Source organism: Lissotriton helveticus, chromosome 5_1 (assembly GCF_964261635.1).
Source record: "Lissotriton helveticus chromosome 5_1, aLisHel1.1, whole genome shotgun sequence".
Lineage (NCBI taxonomy): Eukaryota > Metazoa > Chordata > Amphibia > Caudata > Salamandridae > Lissotriton > Lissotriton helveticus.
In genome coordinates this window covers 1,956,896,304-1,956,917,005 of record NC_136065.1, presented here as the reverse complement: position 1 = coordinate 1,956,917,005, position 20,702 = coordinate 1,956,896,304, and the positions used below count along the sequence as shown (strand labels likewise).

At 48.9% G+C, this 20,702-nt stretch overlaps 1 protein-coding gene across 1 annotated transcript in view; it reads left to right on the top strand.

The window, feature by feature from the left end:
* Positions 1 to 14,989: 14,989 nt before the first annotated feature.
* Positions 14,990 to 20,702, top strand: part of PIP4K2B (phosphatidylinositol-5-phosphate 4-kinase type 2 beta) — a 551,068-nt gene continuing 545,355 nt past the window's right edge. The window contains exon 1 of the mRNA XM_078645621.1: positions 14,990 to 16,031. Coding sequence (XP_078501747.1) covers positions 15,882 to 16,031 — 150 coding nt within the window. The 5' untranslated portion in view covers positions 14,990 to 15,881. The remainder of the gene's footprint in view (positions 16,032 to 20,702) is intronic.

The window sequence follows — 20,702 nt, the reverse complement described above, 5'->3', positions numbered from 1 at the left end:
CTTCCAAGTCACCTTTTGAGATTATGAGAGGCAGTCCCCCTGGAAGCAAGATGGTTCCTTCCTGGTTGAAAGAGTTGGTACATAAAGATGGTTCTCTTAATCCGGAGGATTTAAGGTGTGCACACTCCAAGGCATGTGTGTTAGAAGGTGACTGACTGGGTTAAAATCAAATCTGGCGCACGGCTAGAGGTCTATCAAAATTCAAATGACCCTACAAAGTTCTACTTGCTTTTGACTATATGTCATTCTTGATAATGACGAACGCTGGAATTGGTGTAGAGTTTCTTTGTACCAGAGAGGGGGTGGTTGTTCTAATGCGGAAAAAAGGGTGAGTTGTGGTGGCTACCTGTTCATGGATGATGTGGAGTTTAGCCAGTGTGGAGAAAGTCAACAAGTCCCTGCTGCGTCAGGAGAATCTGTTTTTCCAAGTTCAAGCAGGGAAAGAAGCACCACTGATGTGAATTTTGGGAATGGTGCAACCTCGAGGGTTGGTAGAGTTTGTAGACCACCCAAGTAGCTAAAGGATTATATTTTGTAATCTTTCATGTGTTTGTCTTTCTTTGTATAGTTTTTCCTCAGATTTTTATTTCGGTTCCTCTTCTTTCCTTGACTAATCTGCTCTTTCTCTTCTTTCAGTTCTGTGTTCTTTCTGCTTTTTCTTTTCTCTTTCATTTTCTGTTTGGTCATTGAATGTGAGGGGATGTGTTATGATGAGCGTGTGCTCATGGGAGCTCGAGGACGCTACGTGGAATGCTGGGGAGTTGGGAGACTGTTGGTGGCGAACGGCTGAGCGGTGTTGCCTGCCAAGTGTTGGTTCGCTTTCTCCTGCGTTTCCTGTAATAAAAGCTACAGTTCCTCACTTACAACGTCTTGAGTGCTACTTACCTTCATAACAACGTGCTTTTGAGGTGTAAGATTTTAGGGGTAGAGCCCGCCCACACTCTCCATCTTTATTTTCCTTCAGAGACTTGGTATTTACAGGCCTCATATGGCTAGAGGTTGGTGCAGCTGTCTGTTGAACTTCCTGTTCTTTCTCATGTGAAAGGTTGGGATGACTATGACCAGGTACTGATAAGTAACCGGGCATTTTCTTCCTTAACATATGCTGTAACGAAATTATGTATACAAGTTTCCATAAATGATGGAAGCCAGATTAGCAGGATGGCATACGGGGCTAAACAGCTGTATAAACCTAAATAGAGTTTCCTTGGCTCCAATGATGTTCACCGTTTCGTTCTACGTGTCTACCATTTCATAATACAAAGGCTAACAATGCTTTTATCATACAGTAGCAATAATAGTTAGGATCTCTCATCACTTCCACCTCCCAGGTTGAGGCTACCATCTCACTCTTAAGCAATAAGGTTTCCACCAATTCCAAACACCCCAACTCCCTTAGCAAATACTCACTTCCTCAAACCCCTGAGAAACACCTCGCCCCACGCCCCAAACAAGCCAATCACAATCTGTCTTCTGCAGACATCACTAACCTACTGGCAAGGTACAAGACCTCAAATGCCACCCCCTTCCACTTTCCTCTCCAAGTAACCCTACTATCTACACTATTCTGACCATCTCTGTCTGAACTAATCGTCTGCCTTCTTCCTCCCGGGCACTCTCTTACAAGAACAATATCCCCATTACCCCTCATAACCCTAGCGCCCCCGTCACCAAAACAGTCTCATCAGAGTTGCGCTGTTTGCTCCACAACTGCAGATATGCAATGAAACACAAACTGGAAATTTATGGCACCATCATCCTTCACAATCTCGACATGTTTTTCCTCACAGAGACCTGGTTCAACTACACCTCTCATTCTATGTTTGATCTTCTGTTACCCACCGACTACTCAATCTTTAGAAATGACAGAACAGACAAAGTTGGGGGAGGTGTTGCAATCATCTTTAGAAACTCCCTTTAACTTAAGGCCTTTCCTAACAGCTCCTTCCATTCATTTGAATGCTTATCTCTTGAGCTTCAAGTGCAACACTGCTCACCATTCAGGTTCCATGTCATTTCCCACCCGCCTAGTGGCTGCTCTTCTTCTTTTTTAGAGGAACTCACCAACTTCATCAGCAACCAATACGCGCAAAGTGACAGACAGAACTTCCTGGGAGACTTCAATCTTCACTGGGGCTCGTTGAAAGATTTCTCTGCTAATATGCTGGCCACCTTTCTCTCAGCAAATGATCTTATCCAACACTGCACTGAAACAACACACTCTAAGGGCTCAATTCTGGACTGTGTTATATCTAAAGCAGACATGCTTACTATTGCTATCCCTGTTCATGTAGACTGGTCTGACCACTTCCTCACCCACTTCTCTCTTCACCTATCACACTCTATTACTCTTGGCCAACCTAAAAGGACTACTACCTGGTTCCGTAACACTAAAAACATTGACCTCTATACTCACTGTGATTCCGCTATGCTATCACTTCCAAGGCTAGACCCGAACTTCGATGTCAACGATCTCACCTCCCAATGCCTATCAGTCCTTGCAGTCGAAATTGATAATGTCTCTCCTCTCAAAAGCAAAAGGAAAAGGCATATTCCCTCAGCACCGTGGTTCAACAAATCCCTTTATGAAGCAAGGAAGAACCTGAGAATCCTGGAGAAACAATGGAGACAAGCTCCATCAACCACTAATCTTGCTACGTTATGGTCAGCAAGATCCAAATACCACAAACATGTCTTCCTTGAAAAAGCATCACACTTCAGAACCCTCCTTGACTCAGCCAAAAACAGACCCAAACAACTATTCAACCTCATCAAAAATCCAAACTGCTCTCCCTCAACCTCCAAGCCGGAGGATTCTCCAAAGAAAGCAGCGGAATTCTATATATTCTTTGATGAAAAAGTGAAATCATTGGTGGATCAGGTAATTCATCCTACCCCTCTAGAGGAGTGTAAATCCTTAGTCATTTGGCAGAACTTTGACGCCATCTCTGAAGATGCCGTCCTCAAATGCATCCTCAAGACAAAGCCCTCCAACCATTCTCTTGACCCCATCCCTAGTGACATTGCCATTGACTTCTACACCCATACTCTTTCCTATTGGAACAGTCTGACCAACCTCTCTCTCAGTCAAGGTCCCTTCCTGTTACCTTTAAAACAGGAAAGGTTACTCCTCTACTTAAAAAACACACCACTGATGCGAAAGACCTCAACAACTTCCGCCCCATCACTAACCTCCCTTTTCTTGCGAAAATCACAGAAAGATGTGTAGTGAAACAACTTTCCCGTCATATCAAGGACAATGATCTTCTTGACAATTTCCAGTCTGGTTTAATTCAAAACTGAAACAGCCCTGCTGCAAGTGATCGTTGATGTGCTCCGTATATTCGAATCAGGGTAGTCTTGTCATCTGATTCTTCTTGATCTTTCTGCAGCCTTTGACACTGTCAATCGCAACATTTTCCTAAACACTCTTCAACAGAGAATGGATTTGGAAGGCACAGCGCTTAAATGGTTTGCCTATTTCCTTTCGGACAGATCTCAAATGGTCAAAATAGCGAACAGTCTTTCATCTTCATTGGGAGTAGGTCAAGGTGTCCCTCAAGCCTCTATCCTAGCACCAACATTGTTCAATCTCTATTTGGAACCATTGGGAAATCTCCTAAGTAAATATGGGGTCCTCTACCATCTCTATGCGGATGACACCCAAATCTACCTTAAGGTGTCCTCCACACACGATCTCTCAATCCTCAACTCTACTCTCTACTCTATTCAAAACTGGATGTTAACTCATCAACTCGCTCTGAATCCCTCCAAAACAGAATTCCTCCTCCTCTCAACCTCTCTCTCTCCTCCTCCTAATCAATCGTGAATGGATCAGCTGACTCTACTTAACAATAAACCTATCGTTGTCGACAGCGCAAAATCCCTTGGTGTCTTACTCAACAAAAGGCTCAATCTACTCTCCCACATCAACTCCATTGCAAAGAATGCTCGATACCAACTGCACCTTCTTTGGGGGATTCGATGCTTCTTCCCGGAGCAAGATCTTAAAACCCTGGTCCAATTGCTGGTTCTCTCTAGATTGGACTTCTGCAATTCTCTTCTTACTGGCCTCCTCAAATACCACCTTTCCCCTCCTAAATCCGTTCTCCATTTGGCGGCTTGTTAGGCCTTGCCTACACAGCGCGCATGTGCTGCTTGGAGGGCCTTTAGCCGTCGCTCTTCACTTTTTCAAGCACTGCACTCGTGCTTGTGGCAGCATCCACCTTGGGGGAGAGCGCAGCGGCATGCCACAAGCACGAGTGCAGTGCTTGAAAAAGTGAAGACTCTTCTTGCTCTCAATTTTTTTTTTACCTTTTACCGTGCACACCACTCGCAGCTGTCATACTTCCAGACTTCCAACGCTTGAGCTTATGTCAAAATGTGTTTCCAGGCACAGTGCTGCTAACGGCTGTCTTTCCTTTTGTTGAGCACACTATTTAATTTTTATTTTTAGTAGACCAGCTCGGAGCATTAAAGTATGTGCTCTCATGCTGTGCTTTATTGATTTCCACCTCCCTGTTCGCGTTGAGCTCTCTCCCCCACCCTATGAGCACAAACACAGCGTTTCTCTCCCCCAACCCTTTCCCTGTGCATCAAAGGAGGCACCATCCGTGTTCTGTGGAAGAGGGGGAGCATTTAGGCCCTATTCTACAGGCGAATCGGTAGGGCATGACTTTAACAAATGTCATCACATTGTCCGCTCTTTTGGGCAATTTTATAGGCTAGCTGACCTGGTGCGGGCCTATAGCGCATCGCTGCATCCAAGCTTGTCTGTGCTGCTGTGTGTGTTTCAGCTTCGCCTTCCCCTGCATCTAATGTGCTGCATCGCATTTGAGCGCTATGAAAAAAGCGCTATAACGTGCTTGTTGGAATGAATGGAGCCACAACAAACACATCTTTGGCTGCAGCAGGCTGGACCCGAGCACAGAGCTCATTAGTCCTATTAGGTATGTTTGCAGTATGTCAAGCACGAGATACTCCAGATTGTAGCCCAGCTGAGGAGCCGTAGAAAACATGGCTTGTATTCAACGTATCAATAGTAGTACACTATACTGCTATGTGAAATGATTCGCATTCACGGGTGACTGTTTGTGGAGGGGGTTGGTCTGAAAGGGAACAGATGATAATTTATGGATGGAGCTTAGAAAAGCATAGCCCAGACGTCCATTAAATAAGGCATGTGCTAATAATTCCAAACAGAAAGTAGAGGCCAGCGCAGGAACTTTACCACTCAACAGTTGACCCCCGAGTTTTATGAGTAGCTCATATTGCAAAGCATGGCAAGTGCTCATATAAATACACATTCTCTTCTGTCCACTGAGTGCGTGTAGAGATTGTGTGCACCAGCAGGCAAAGCAAGGCAAGGCACGCACATTTCACTGTCACGATATGGAAAATCAATATACATGTACACATGTTTCAAACCTTTGCTCTAATAACATAATAAACAGTGCCCGCCGTCATAGCACTTTTCCCATAAATATTAGCCATGTTGCATGGCTGAAATTTTTTAAAAATTAGCTCAGTGCTGCACTGTAGTGCTGACAAAAGTTATTACACAGCCAGCACTACCCGCATTATACCACTTTTGTTTTTTTTCTTTCAGTCATGCTACACAGCAGCCCTGCTGCTGTACAACATGGGTAAAAGACAATGACAAAGCCAATAGCTCTCCTATCTGCGAAACCTTTTGGCTTTGTCAATGATTGTGGGGGATTGTCTCTACTCAGTTCAGAGGTTTGAAATCTCACGCTCCTCATTTGTCTTCTATCCATCTGTCCAGAAGGATATATTGGTATATTATTGTCTGGGTTCAATTCACCATTTCATTTCTATAGTGCACACTGTGCTAACTGTACCCTTTTTTTAAATTCAATAAATAAACGTTTGCACTAACCACTCCTCTAGTAACCAACGAGATGCTACTTACAACTGTGCAATTTCCTACACCTGGCAGAACTTGCAATTTTTTTTAATTTGCGAAGTTTGCAAAGTTTCTCAGTTTACTTACCTTTTTCCCCCTGCCAGATTTTGCTTCACAGTAACTACAAGAAACTTTCACTCTAAACCAAGAAAGTGGCATGCAATTAAGATACCTACCACTTTGAATCATATGTCCAATGACACCGAGCGAGCACAGCAAGCTAGCCCAATCTTCCTTACAAAACTTCCCTTCCACCCTTCCTTTCATCAATTGATCCATTCGTCCATTCCACTTCATACACCCATCCATCCTTTCCCCTCCCATCCACCTATTAATCAATTTCTTCAATCACCTTTTCATCAATCCACGACCCATGTATCCACTATTTCTCCGTCCCATTCACCCACAAATTTTTCTCTTCTATTATCCTTTAACCTAATATCCATCTATTCACTCATTCATCCTTTCACCCTTCCCTCCTTCCTGTCCTCTATCGATCCTCCCAGTCATCCTTTCTCTGTTCATCCATTCACCCATCCTTTCTTCCTTCAATTCTCAAATCATCCAGCCACCCAACACCCTTCCATGCACTCTTCCACCTTTCCACCCTTCCATTCATCCTTTTGTTTCTGCAGTCTTCCAGTCCTCTTTTCATTCATCCATCCTATTACTTGTCCTTCCATCTTTCCAAACCTTCTTTCACCCTTGTTTATTTTTCTCTTTTCCTCCAACTCCCTTTCCTTCTGTCAATTCTTCCTTCCACACTTCCTTCTTTTCACCCTTCTTTTGTTTCACAATTCCTTCCACTCTTCCCTTCATAATTTATTTGTTTTATTCTTCTATTTATACTTGTATCCTTCCTCGTTCCTTCCTTTTTTCCCTTCCTAATTTCACCATTTGTATTTAGCAATCTTTTTTTTTCTTCCCTCTTTGATTTTTACTGTCTTATCTTCTTCTGTACCTCTATCTGTTTGATGCCTCTCCTTTTCTGGTTTTCCACATTTTATTCATTCATGCCTCTGTATCCTTCACGCACTAGGGTCAGTTGTCAGCCGTAGACCTACACGCCTCAGCTCTTTCTGTTCTGCAAACCTGAAGACAGATGAAGCACACAAAAGAGTCAACATTTTAGTGCCTTATCAGCCAATTGGCTCAGTGCAACACCCACCACACCTCTAGCTGCAACAGTAGAGGGTTTAGGCATAGCCAATAGGTCTCCCCTTTGGGACCTTATAAGTGTTTAGTTATCTAGCACAATATCTTTATTATTATTATTATTATTCTGAGTTTTGTATAGCGCCTGGTTACCTATAGGCATCCCAGCGCTTACCAGAACATAACACTACTAGAGAATGAAGGGATTAAACAGAAAACAAAAAAGTTTTTAAAAGTTTTCGAAACCGAAGAAGGCTAGCTTCCGAGCGCTGTTGTAGGGGCAACGAGTTCCACAAAGAGGCCACATTTATTGAAAACCTTCTGCCACCCGTTCTTGCCTTTTTCACCCTGCCAACCTGAAGGAGATGTTGATGGTCAGAGCGAAGAGAGCGAGGGGCCTTGTAAGGCTGGACCATCTCCTCCAGAATAGGTGGGCCTACCCCGTGCAGAACTTTGTGAGCGATACAAAGTGACTTGAATTTCACCCTGTCCCTCACAGGGAGCCAGTGCAATGCCCTCAACGCCGGGCGAGCAGATTGACGCCTGGGAAGACCCGTCAAAAGCCTGGCCGCCGCGTTCTGCACTTGCTGCAGTTTATTCAGGGTAGATTCGGGTGCACCCAGGAATAACGCATTGCTGAAGTCCAGCCGCGAGATGATAAGTCCCTGGATGAGAAGCCTTCGGGTGGTCACTGGGAGCAGGGGCAGAATCTTCTGAGCTGCGCGGAGCAGGCCAAAGCACACGCCAGCAGTCTTTTTGGCATGAGTTTTAAACGATAGGCCCTGCTCCAGCCATACCCCCAAGCTCTTGATCTCCTGTTTGGGGGGGGGTACCGGTCCCAGACAGTCTGGCCAGCTGCTGGGGGACAGAGATGGAGAGGAGTTCCCCAGCAGCATCAGTTCCGTCTTGGAGCCATTTAACTTTAGGGCTGAGCTGCACATCCACGTGTAGATCTTCTCGAGACACGTGTGCAGCCGGTCGGGATGGTGCGCCGACTGGGAGAGGCCTACCACCAGCTGAGTATCATCAGCATAACTGATGATTTTAATACCCAGCGGCAGTACCACACTCTCCAGGGGGGCCATGTAAACGTTGAATAAGGTAGGGCTCAATGAAGAGCCCTGTGGCACACCACACTGGAGAGGGGTTGAAGATGATTTTTCATGGCCTTCCCACACCTCAAATGAACGATCTTCCAAAAAGGAAGCGAACCATTTGAGGGCCAGACCCGTGACCCCCACCCCTGACAGCCGTTGGAGAAGCACCTGATGGTCCACGGTGTCAAAAGCAGCGCTGAGGTCCAGGAGGATCACTGCCACTGATCCCCCCGAATCCAGCATGCTCCTAGCATTCTCCACGACCGCCAACAGGGCAGTGTCAGTCCCCTGACCGGGACGAAAACCCGTTTGGGAATCGCCCAGGAGGGAATTGGCTTCTAAGAAGTCCGAGAGGCGCCTGTTCACCAGCTTCTCAGCCACCTTACTGATACCCGGCAGCAAGGAGATAGGCCGAAAGTTGGCGAGATCGGCGGGATCGAGGTTAGGCTTTTTCAAAAGGGCCTTAACCACCGCCCCTTTCCAACTGGGGGGGACTACCCCATGGGCGAGGGACAGGTTTATCAGGTCCGTCACAGGGCCGCCAATCGCAGAGGACACCTGTTTGAGATATTTAATAGGTGCTGGGTCTTTCGGGGAGCCGCTCTTCATAGAGCCCAGAACCGCCAGAACTTCCTCCATAGTGACCGGACCCAGGGAGGCCATCTCCACCGATTGCATCATAGATTGAGAGCTGGAATTGTCCACCAAGGAGGGGACCTCGCCTAGCCGGGGGAGGGAAGCCAATATGTTGTCAATTTTTCTTTTGAAAAACGAGGCCAGTTCTGTGCATTTTTTGCGAGGGTCCTCGTGTAAAACCTGGGGTTCAGGGGCATTAAGTAGCTCCTTAATAACCCTGAATGACTCTTTGGAAGAGTTGGCCGCAGAACCTATACGCTCTTCAAAGAATCTTGATTTTGCCACCCGTATAGCGGATTTATACCTGCTCAGAGCCGTACGGTATTCTTTACGACTCGCCTCACTCCAGTCTCTCCTCCAGGACCGCTCTAGCTTCTGTATGCATCTTTGGTGCAACAACATCAACTGTTGCATGGATAAACAGTTATAAGGTCCCAAAGGCGAGACCTATTAGCTATGCCAATTCTTGTTTTATATTTGGGGCCAAAAGAAATGACCACATCACACCCATTTTGTCTTCCCTACTACGTTGGCTTCCCATAGAGGCAAGATCAATCTACAAGACGACCTGCATCATGCACAAAGCCTTGCAAACTTCCTCCCCTCGCTACCCGGCGAAGAAACAGAAAATCTCTGGAGGCTCTAGACCGTCTCGCAATGCGGAAAAATGACTGCTTCAGCCACCCACTTTCAAAAGGGAAAGATCGATGGCTCAATCCTTCTCAGGCAATGCGGTGAGAATCTGGAACTCACTTTCGCCGCAGATCCGCACCATCACCTCTACCCGGACCTTCAAAACTGACCATAATCTCTTCTCTTCCAAATACACTTCCAGAACTTCCAGAACACGCCCTTTCAAGTCCCTCAAGGAATTTCTTTAGCTATTATAAATGTTGTATTCTATGCAAGTGTCATCCAAGTGTGTTTTTGAGTGACTGCAAGTGTCATCCTAGTGTGTTTTTGAGTGACTGTCATCTGTCATCTATTGCTGTATTATACCTCTTCTTGTATTTCATTTTCTTCTGTAACGTGTACATTTGTAACATTCTCCTCATGTAACGTAACTGGTCCTATTGTGAAGCGCTCGGTCACCTTTGGGAAAGTCCGCGTGTTGAAATGAATGTCAGGGTCAAGGTGAAGTATGAAGTAGAAGTTTATTAAATCAGCCCCACACCTTAAGGCGGTGCGTAGGTCAGTTAGTCAGAATAATAATGGCAGTGGGTGGCAGGGGAACGGAACCTGGACAGGATGGAATGTTGGAGAACCAATGGGAAGGGTGGGGGGGCAAGGGATGCTCTCGCGCAGGAGAGCTGGCACACACCACTTGTCATAGGGTCCCGGGGGGAAACCAGAACTAGGTTACAACACATCTTCCTCTCTTGAGGGTTTTGACAGGTATGTCCAACGTGTGGCAGGAAGAACTTTAGGGGTGAGTGAACTGGTAAACATTGGTCACAAAACAGTTTTAAAAACATTAGGGATCAGGAAGACTCTCCCTGACGTTCTATTTGCCACGGGAGATGAGGAACGCACTGTGTGTCAGTCTGGGATTCCGTGTGGATTCTGCCCACCCAACGCTGAAGCAGTGACCGCCAAGCTGGCTTCAGAGACAGAGTGGGAGTTGCCGTACAGCTCCGTTTGGTGAACGGAGTGCGTGGGATGGCCCCCAGGGACTGGTCTGAGTGATTGACAGTCAGCTGAGTCAGTGGCAGGTGGGAGATGGCGTGAGCTGTGTTTATGGGTGTGGGACAGTGTCCAGCTTGGTTGTCGTCCTCAACTCACATATCATAGCATGGAACCTTCAGGGTGGAAACATTGTAGGTGTTTGGGTGTGACCCATTCCACATCATCAGACTTTGCATCGTTCATCGTGGCAGGGCCTCACACAGTACAGTCATATTCCTAACGTGGATGGTGAGCTTCCGTAAGGGCTCGCTGGGTCTTGTTATCCACAGGTATTATGCTGGCCCGCAGGACCTGTATGCATCTAGTCCGTACCTATGTTTACCACAAGGTGTGGGCATGGTACTGGTCTGAGTGCCCTCTTGTTCCCTTTCTCTGATTCCTCATCGTTCTCTCCACCATGGCACTCCCTTATAGTATAGTGCTCCTGTCTGCTGTTACTAGAACTGACTTCTCCACCCTGGTGAGGGACCACGGCTTTGGAATCCTTTTTCTTGGGATATTTCCAGGACCATAATGTGCCGCGTCTGCGCTTACACTTACTCATACCACAGGTATCCCTCACGTTGTCACTCTCAGGGATGGTTCTGACATCACATCTCTTGTAGTACTCTGTACCAGTGTCACTTGTACTTTCTTTTCCAGCAACTCTCATGCCTTCGATACTTGCATCCGCAAGGACCTGTTCTTCCTCTAATTTCATCACGTGAGTTCCCCTAAAGGATGTGGTTGTGTCATCTGTGTCTCTAAATTTACATTCACCCCAGCGTTCCACAAGCCTCTTGTTAATCCTTATCTGTGCTTTGGGGTGAGGATCTAGTACGTGTTTGTGTGCGTTTTTACTTTCATTCTCTGGCTCTACATCATATAACCAGTCATAATACTCTCCTTGCATGTTGCATTTCGACTCTACCAGACACTGACCATCATTTTCTTCTAGGTGACGGTCGTCAGCGTCATTCCTTCTTGTGACGGGTGTTGACTTGATTCTTGCTGTAGAGTGCGACACTTCCACATCTTGGTGGCGGGTAGATTTACAATTGTACTCCACTGGTACCGTGGACAGAGATACCATACACCTTCCTCCATGGGTCAGTTCGCTTTTGTCTTCCAGGACTTCTCCACTTATATTGTCCTTTACCTCATAACTCGTGAATGCATTATGTTTAGTTTTGAATTTGTCAGTGACTGCTTCATTTTCCCTTTTCTTACTCCATGCAGCCTTTGTCCATCCCCTTTTGGTCATGGAAGATGGCTTCTCCTCACTTAACGTTTTGGAGCTTGAACTGAGATTGTTGTTGATTTGTGCCAGCCTATTCAAAGGTTCAATACGGTTGGAATCTACCATTTTGTTACATTTCTTCTGTTCTTCCCACCCCAGTACCGAGGGTCCTTCTTCTGAAACATAAACCGTACTCCATGTGCTTCTCTTCATATAGCTCAATTTCGTTACACTACCCCCTGTTAGGTTGATGTTTTCTCCTGTGTATGTTATCGGGGACATTTCAGTTTCCATCAATTCATTGCCTTGTGTCACAGACAATTTACTTTTCCATATATTCATGTTTATCAATGTGCAGATCGAACCTGAATCAGCGATAACGTCAATCCCAACTCCATTTATGTCTATGGTACTCTCAGGTTTGGTTCCACTCATGTTACATTCATTTTTGCAAACACCATTTTCCCGGTGAATTGTGACATATTGTGTGTTGGCCAATAGTTTTTGTTTGAAATGTTCACTTAAGTCATCCATCACCTCCTTAAAAACATTACTGTTCGCTTCCTTCTTGGTTTCTTTTCCTGGTGGGGGTAAAATGCACATTAGGTTTTTATCCATGTTGCAGTTGCAAACCTATTAGACTTGTATAATTTCTCTTTTGTGTGTCTTATCACGGAAAGTTTCACAAACTGAGCGTGTGCCAACGCGGGATTAGAACTCCCGACACCGATTCTAAACTCAGCGCTGATCTCCCCGTATGGCGCCTTACACTGCGTTCCAGTGACGTGGCACGCCTTGGCGCATGCGCAGACGGGTACACAGGAGGGGCGTTTATGGCGCGAAAATCCCCTGACAGGATTTTCTTCAATCAGACTTGTACAGGAAGGCCAGAAGCGGCTGACGCATACTGGTGCAGAAAGGTCTCTTCACAATGTGCTGCTGAACTATTAAACAATCATGGGTTTACACCGTCGCACTTCAAATCACTTAGGACACGGCTAAACAGTTGTGAGAGGCACTAATCTTTGACGCTGTGGAGAACTCTATGCATTGGGATCCTTTAAGTGCTTATGCACACGATCATCTTGATGACCAAACGAGTTCATGAAGTGTCACCAGGTGGAGTAGATTACCTTTCGCGTTTACCCTCTATTCACATTGGGGGAGGGTAAGTCTAGGAAGGGGAGCAACACGATCCGTGTAATTGCAGCAGAAACGTGTGTTATTTCAGTTGGTGTTACCCATCTAGAACTTTCACGTTATGCTTGTAGTATTAGTAGCTTTTTGTATTTAATTTGTGCACAGTTCGCAATCACAACGTTGACAGGATTGAACACTGACTCATGGGAGGCGTGAGTGGGACGCCCTTGTTTACTTATTGCTCGAAATGGCCTCCAGCGCTGCGTTCCAGTGACGTCACACGCAGTTGAGCATGCGCAGATTGGCTTGAGGAAGAAGCGCGAAAACAGCTGACTGGAATTTGCCTCAGGGAATATGCGCATGAAGCGAAGGTTCGGCCGACAGAGAAAACTTCATCGATGACTGTGGTCCAACTTAGGCATCCACAACTCGAGACACTCAAACCTCGGCACCAGAAGTTGACACCAGCAGGTTCTCACACCGCAGAGGATCGGCACACACCTCCGGCCTCAGTGAGTGATGTCTTCATCATTATTCCACCACAGAATGTCCATTTTAATTCATAAGCGGGAAGGCTTCACAAGGTATCACCCTTTTTTCATTCGGACAGTTACAACTTACGGATTTGCGCCGCACCTCACTTTCACCGAAACGCACTTCACTTTAACGTAAGACGCTGCTCATTAGACAAGCGCTGCACTGATTTTCAGTCTTGTGGAGAACTTTGCACACTAACTCCTTTCAACGCTTATCAACTGGCAATTCTCTGTCTTTCACACAGCGTTGTCTCGTTTGGCTTGGGTTTGCGCTGTATGTGAAGAAGATCTCACTACACACGCTAACGCGCAGCTTAAATCACCACCACCCGGCTGCCCAGGCTCACCTCCAAGACTTGTTCAGGATCCAGTGATCATCCGCTTCGGGTCTAGCGTTTTTTCCTTTGCTTTACTAGCTCCACAAAAGCGCCCAGAGTTTCATTAGTAATCACCGGTTACATTTACTTTTTTGGAAAATCCACGGTTCATTTACCACTGTCACTATTCAATTACACTTGCCGAGATTGATGGAGGCTGCTCAGTTTCCTCACTGTACTTCACGGCTCACCACTCACTGGTAGCATAAATCTGCTATGAGTCCATGGATGAATTCACATTCGACCCACTCAAAAGTCGATGGCTCCTCTCACGCTCGACTTGCTCAAAAGCCGGCTTACGAAATCACAGAGCTGTTCCTTGCTTCTTTCACGCTCGACTTGCTCAAAAGCCGGCTTGCCGAAATCACAGAGCTGTTTCTCGCTCCTTTCACATTCGACTTCCTCACAAGTCGAAGGCTATTTCACACTCGACCCGCTCAAAAGTCGACTAGCCGGAATTACGGAGCTTTCCTTAGCTCTTGACCTGTTGCACCGTGCCTTTAGAAGAGGTTGCTTCCGCATTCAAATTGGAAGGCAGTGGGTTCGTGGTGAGGGGCTGAGGTCCTCGTCGCCACTGTTGAAATGAATGTCAGGGTCAAGGTGAAGTATGAAGTAGAAGTTTATTAAATCAGCCCCACACCTTAAGGCGGTGCGTAGGTCAGTTAGTCAGAATAATAATGGCAGTGGGTGGCAGGGGAACGGAACCTGGACAGGATGGAATGTTGGAGAACCAATGGGAAGGGTGGGGGGGCAAGGGATGCTCTCGCGCAGGAGAGCTGGCACACACCACTTGTCATAGGGTCCCGGGGGGAAACCAGAACTAGGTTACAACACCGCGCTATATAAAAATGCATAAGTAAATAAATAGTTCTCGCATTATTGTCAACAAAAGTGAAGATTTAGATATAACTTTGATTTTAAAACGTAGTTGCACGTGTTTACTATTTTTGTTAGCTTTTTTCTGATTGAGAACTATTTGTGCCGCTATAGAACTGGTGAAACACGATCAAAACGCGGATCTTGGTGGGGAAACGACAAACTTTGAACAGCTTCAAAACGGATGCCAATTTCTCACGTCAACGGCACCTGAAGGACTGTAAATCCCGCACGCGCTAATCACATTCGAGGTGAGGGCCGTTCCTTGTGGCGTGGGCGGGGCTACCATCGTCTTCTTTCTAGGCCCATGGAAATGTCCCTTTTCTATTTCTAGGTGGCAGTGGGTGGGCGCCATCTTGGCGCGTCAGTGAAGGAGGGAGGTGGCTGTGGAGCCAGCGACAGGAGCGGGGAGAAAGCGGGGAGGTGGCCGGAGCCAAAGGAGGCCATGGCGCGCTGAGCAGCCCCCGGGGCTCCGCCCTCCAGGTCCCCAGCTCCGCCCTCCTACGGGAGACCCCACCAACACTCGGGCACGCAAGTCCTCAGCTCATACACTGCGACCGCCTCACGGAAAAAAAGCATCCACGCCGGGCTCCGCCTTAGCTAATTGTGGAAACACCAACCACCTCCTGGTTTGCATTCACCGAAGAATGCTATTCTCGGACTTCCCTGCCCCTATTACATACTGCTAGCCCTCTCCTATCGGAGACTGCCCACTGTTACGGGCCCTACTGCAATACTGTCATTTCAGAAGTGACCCTCCTTCCCACTCCAGCTCGATCAGAGAGTGTTTAATCCCATTTGGGTCCTGCTTCACATAGCGGAAACTGGCCACATCATCCGGACGCTGCCTCCCTGGGGTGCGCTCTCAGTGTCAGATTTTTCACACCGAGCACTGTTCTTCCAATCAGAGACTGTCAGCCGTACCGTAGCCAAGAATCCACCTTCCTGCTGGCCACGACCCCCCCTCCCTTCTGTCCCGACCCCACAAATCCTATCTGTCCTCCACAGGCTCTAAATCAGTTTTTGAGACTTCGCCCCCCCCCCTGACATTCGGTCCTCCCACCCCCCATGCCATTTGTTAGTTTCACCAATTTTTCCTGCACCAGAGCTCTGGTACTCCCTCTATCCTGATCTCTGCTGCCGATCTGCAGTTCCATCGTAGTAAGTGACAGTAGAGCATCACTGCTTAGGGCTCATACATTCCTACATAGTCTCCTCCAAAATCTTGGAGCCATGGCAGCAAACTGCAGTTCCTCGGCGGCAGCCGCACTCAGTGCCAGTAAAACCAAAACCAAGAAGAAGCACTTCGTATGTCAGAAGGTGAAGCTCTTCAGAGCCAGTGAACCCCTCCTCAGCGTCCTTATGTGGGGAGTCAACCACACGGTAAGTCATGGGGACACAGAGGGTGAGGCGTCAAACGTATTACACTATTTCTATCTATTGAAGCAACTGTCATACCCTCTGTTGCCCACCACCGTGCCTGCTGACCCTTTCCATTTCACTAGCAACCATTGTAACTGTATGATATCCCCCATTGGCATCAGTTTTCACCTCATTGCTTCACTAATGGTTGCTTCCCACAACCCTTTGCCATCGCTGCTCATCCCATATGTTTATTGGGTTTATAAAGCGCATGGCTGCCTCAGATGAAGAGTCCCAGCACCAGGATTCTGTCTGTATGAAAGTATCTCCTAACGATAAAAAAATCGAGGGGAAATACTCATGTGTGTCTTGATTTCCTTGCCTATTATGCTTATGCCCTTTGAGTTTACAATTTCTTTCCCGCCAGGTTCAACCCCCCACCTTTTCAGCAGTCAATTTTCCACTCGTCAATTTTCCACTCGTCAATTTTCCACTCGTCAATTTTCCACTCGTCAATTTTCCACTCGTCAATTTTCCACTCGTCAATTTTCCACTCGTCAATTTTCCACTCGTCAATTTTCCACTCCTCGCATGTTCCTCAACTCCTCTTCCTTATGGCACCCATTGCTTGCTCCTACTTTGCCTCATCACCGTCCCCAAATTTGCTGCTTTCACCTCCTTTCTTTTATCTGGTTCTCGTGTTTTTTGGCCCTACTCCCTTTGCCCTCGCGTCCTTTGGTTATACTCCCTTTGTCCTCGCGTCCTTTGGTTATACTCCCTTTGCCCTCGCGTCCTTTGGTTATACTCCCTTTGCCCTCGCGTCCTTTGGTTATACTCCCTTTGCCTATACTCCCTTTGCCCTCGCGTCCTTTGGTTATACTCCCTTTGCCCTCGCTCCTTTGGTTATACTCCCTATGCCCTCGCGGCCTTTGGTCCTACTCCCTTTGCCCTCGCGGCCTTTGGTCCTACTCCCTTTGCGGCCTTTGGTCCTACTCCCTTTGCCCTCGCGGCCTTTGGTCCTACTCCCTTTGCCCTCGCGGCCTTTGGTCCTACTCCCTTTGCCCTCGCGGCCTTTGGTCCTACTCACTTTGCCCTCGCGGCCTTTGGTCCTACTCCCTTTGCCCTCGCGGCCTTTGGTCCTACTCCCTTTGCCCTTACTCCCTTTGCCCTTACTCCCTTTGCCCTTACTCCCATTGCCCCTACTCCCTTTGCCCCTACTCCCTTTGCCCCTACTCCCTTTGCCCCTACTCCCTTTGCCCCTACTCCCTTTGCCCCTACTCCCTTTGCCCCTACTCCCTTTGCCCCTACTCCCTTTGCCCCTACTCCCTTTGCCCCTACTCCCTTTGCCCCTACTCCCTTTGCCCCTACTCCCTTTGCCCCTACTCCCTTTGCCCCTACTCCCTTTGCCCCTACACCCTTTGCCCCTACACCCTTTGCCCCTACACCCTTTGCCCTCGCGGCCTTTGCCAATACTCCCTTTGCGGCCTTTGGTCCTACTCCCTTTGCCCTCGCGGCCTTTGGTCTTACTCCCTTTGCCCTCGAGGCCTTTGGTCTTACTCCCTTTGCCCTCGCTGCCTTTGGTCCTACGCCCTTTGCCCTCGCGGCCTTTGATCCTACGCCCTTTGCCCTCGCGGCCCTTGGTCCTATTCCCTTTGCCATCGGGGCCTTTGGTTCTACTCCCTTTGCCATTGCGACCTTTGGTCTTACTCCCTTTGTCATCGTGGCCTTTGCCCCTACTCCCTTTGGTCCTATTTCCTTTGCCCCTACTCCCTTTGGTCCTATTCCCTTTGCCCCTACTCCCTTTGGTCCTATTCCCTTTGCCCCTACTCCCTTTGGTCCTATTCCCTTTGCCCCTACTCCCTTTGGTCCTACTCCCTTTGTCATCGCGGCCTTTGGTCTTACTCCCTTTGCCCTCGAGGCCTTTGGTCTTACTCCCTTTGCCCTCGAGGCCTTTGGTCTTACTCCCTTTGCCCTCGAGGCCTTTGGTCTTACTCCCTTTGCCCTCGCTGCCTTTGGTCCTACTCCCTTTGCCCTCGCTGCCTTTGGTCCTACTCCCTTTGCCCTCGCTGCCTTTGGTCCTACTCCCTTTGCCCTCGCTGCCTTTGGTCCTACTCCCTTTGGTCCTACTCCCTTTGGTCCAACTCCCTTTGGTCCTACTCCCTTTGCCCTCGCGGCCTTTGGTCCTACTCCCTCTGCCCTCGAGGCCTTTGGTCCGCCCCCCTCCTCTGTCGTTACTGCTTTTGGTTGTACCACTCCACTTTACTGTTGCAGCCTTTGATCCCACCCCCTCTTTGTTGTTGAAGCCTTTGCGCACCCCCCATTTCCACGCAGCATTTGCCCTCCCCAAACCCCCCTCTTAGCCTAGTGGCCTTTGTCCCTTTCTCTTCTGGTCTGGCAGCCTTAGGAAATGCCTTTTGGCACCTCCCCAAACATGGCAAACTTCGGTCCTCTTTCCCTCCCACCCCCATCTGGCTTAGCGCCCTTTGGTCCTCTTCCTCCCCCCTTTAGCCTGTCGCCCTCTGGTCCCGTTCATTCTTTTGGCCTGGGCGGCCTTTGGTCTTCTTCCCCTCCAGCTTGGATAGTCTTTAGTCGCCCCTCTGGCCTTGCAGCATTTGTCCCCTTCCCCCTTTGCCTGGCGGCCTGAACCTCCCTCTCTAGCCCCCCCCCCCCCCCCCCACACACACACTTTGGCTTCACAGCCTGTGGCCTTGGTAGATCCTCACCATCATTCCTGATACAGAGCTGTCTCCTAACTCAACTCCCCATTTGTACCATGGCTGGAATTCCCCCCACCCCCCATTCGTGGTCCCAGCTGGCCCAGTTTGTGGACTGTAGTGCACCACATTCTTGGAGCTGAAGCATGCATTTCTTAAAAATGATAACTACATTGATTCTCCTTGTACATGAAATTCTTGCTTTTTAAGTCTGAAGTTAGCCAAGACATTTTGATTGTACTAAAATAAAATGTATAACGTAGGGGCTTTCAGCCAGCGTGTTTCATCCATTGGTCTCTTGTCCTAAATATTTTCTTCTGCACTTTAAGTACAGAGCATGGGTTTTTTAATATATTGGTGAGGGTCTGGCAGGCCCCCCAGAAAATGTTTTACAAAAACATGACAAAACAAAGCAGACATTGACAAAGTCAAAAGGCTGATGGATAACACCAGTCTTATTGTCCTTGCCAGTGCTTGTCATTCATTTGATGTACTCCTGATTTTTAGGTTTCGACCTGGCGAGGGGCAAAGCCCCTCCCAGATCGAAATCTTTTGTTTTCAGTAGTGAGGTTCGGACCGCCTCTGTTTCCAATTGGCTAGCTCCATAAATGGAGGCTAGCCATTGGGAGACAGAGGCTGTCAATCGCGCTTTCTCTTGAAAACGCGATTCGGGGGCGTTTCTGGTGCTTTTTTAAGCCCCGCCCCTTTGTCCCGGGCCGCGCTGCGATTGGCTGCCGGCCCGGGACACCCCCGTGACGTCATTCCCGGGCCGCGCTGTGATTGGCTGGCCGGCCCGGGACCTGACTTGTTTTTTCTTTCTTCAGAAGACACAGGTGGGCACTTCTCGTCTCAAGTGAGCGGAGATGCCCTCCTCTGCTGTGACAGCGTAAAGGAGACTCACTGAGGCTGCCGTGCGGCCAGAGAGGCTCTTCCCCCGAAAACAAAGTAGCATCGAGGGAAAACGACAAAAACATACACGAACGGAAAAAGAAGCCCCAAGGTTGCACGGGCAGAAGAGAGGAAGTTGTGCCGCAGCCAGGGCTCGGCGCTGCCGCAGGTTGAGCAGGGAGGAGGAGACGGCGAGAAGAGGAGGAGAGAGGAGGGAGAGACCCGCGGACTCGCTCTGGCGCTCACACACCCCTTGGATCCCGAGCGTGGCTGGTCGGCGGCTGCTGTGACCGCGCTGCCCTTCCTTCCCCTGCAGGCGGATCCCGCCCGGGCTCAGAGCTCCCGGTGGTTCTGATTTTATGATCCCCGCTTGGTGGGGGTTGAGCTCTCAATTTGCAGCCGCAGTTTCCTGCTACTTTTCTCCCCGCCTGGACTACGAGTCTGAGGTGACAGCGTTTTATTGCCCCGCAACTTGAGGCAGATAAGGGGCCACCCTTCTGCGGTCCCGGGGTGGCGGCGGAGCCGGCCCGGAGGAGGGGAGAATGCTCCGGTTCCTGCGGAGGACCTTTGGCCGCCCCTCCACGCAGCGCTACCGGGGAGCGCAGGCGGCGCCCCGCGCACACCGGGACGAGCCGGACGGCGGGGGCCGGGCGGGCTTCGGGCAGCACCGGCCGCAGCACGCCGCCTCGGCTTCTTCGCTGCTGCAGCCGCCCGTGGTGAGCGGGGGCGCCCCGGTCCACATCCCGGCCGCCGGGGACGGCCGCTCGTCGCTCTGCTGCCGGGTGCTGCTGCTGGACGGGACGGACGTCAGCGTGGACCTGCCGGTGAGTGCCCACTCAGCCCCCGGCCGGGGCTCGCTCAACAGGCTCGGCTGGGCAGAGAGGGAAGTTTCGCTTTCCCAGCAGCAGTCGGGCAGGTGCAGCAGGGTCCCCGCCCAGCCCTCGCCCACCTGCAGGCTCCTCTCGAAACTTCCCCTCCGCAGCCCTTCTCCCACTGTATCCTCGTCCTTCCTTTTCTCTCCAGTATCGATACATGCTCACTTTGCTTTTCCTTTCTGGCTCTTTCCTTACATTCAGTACATATTTTATTT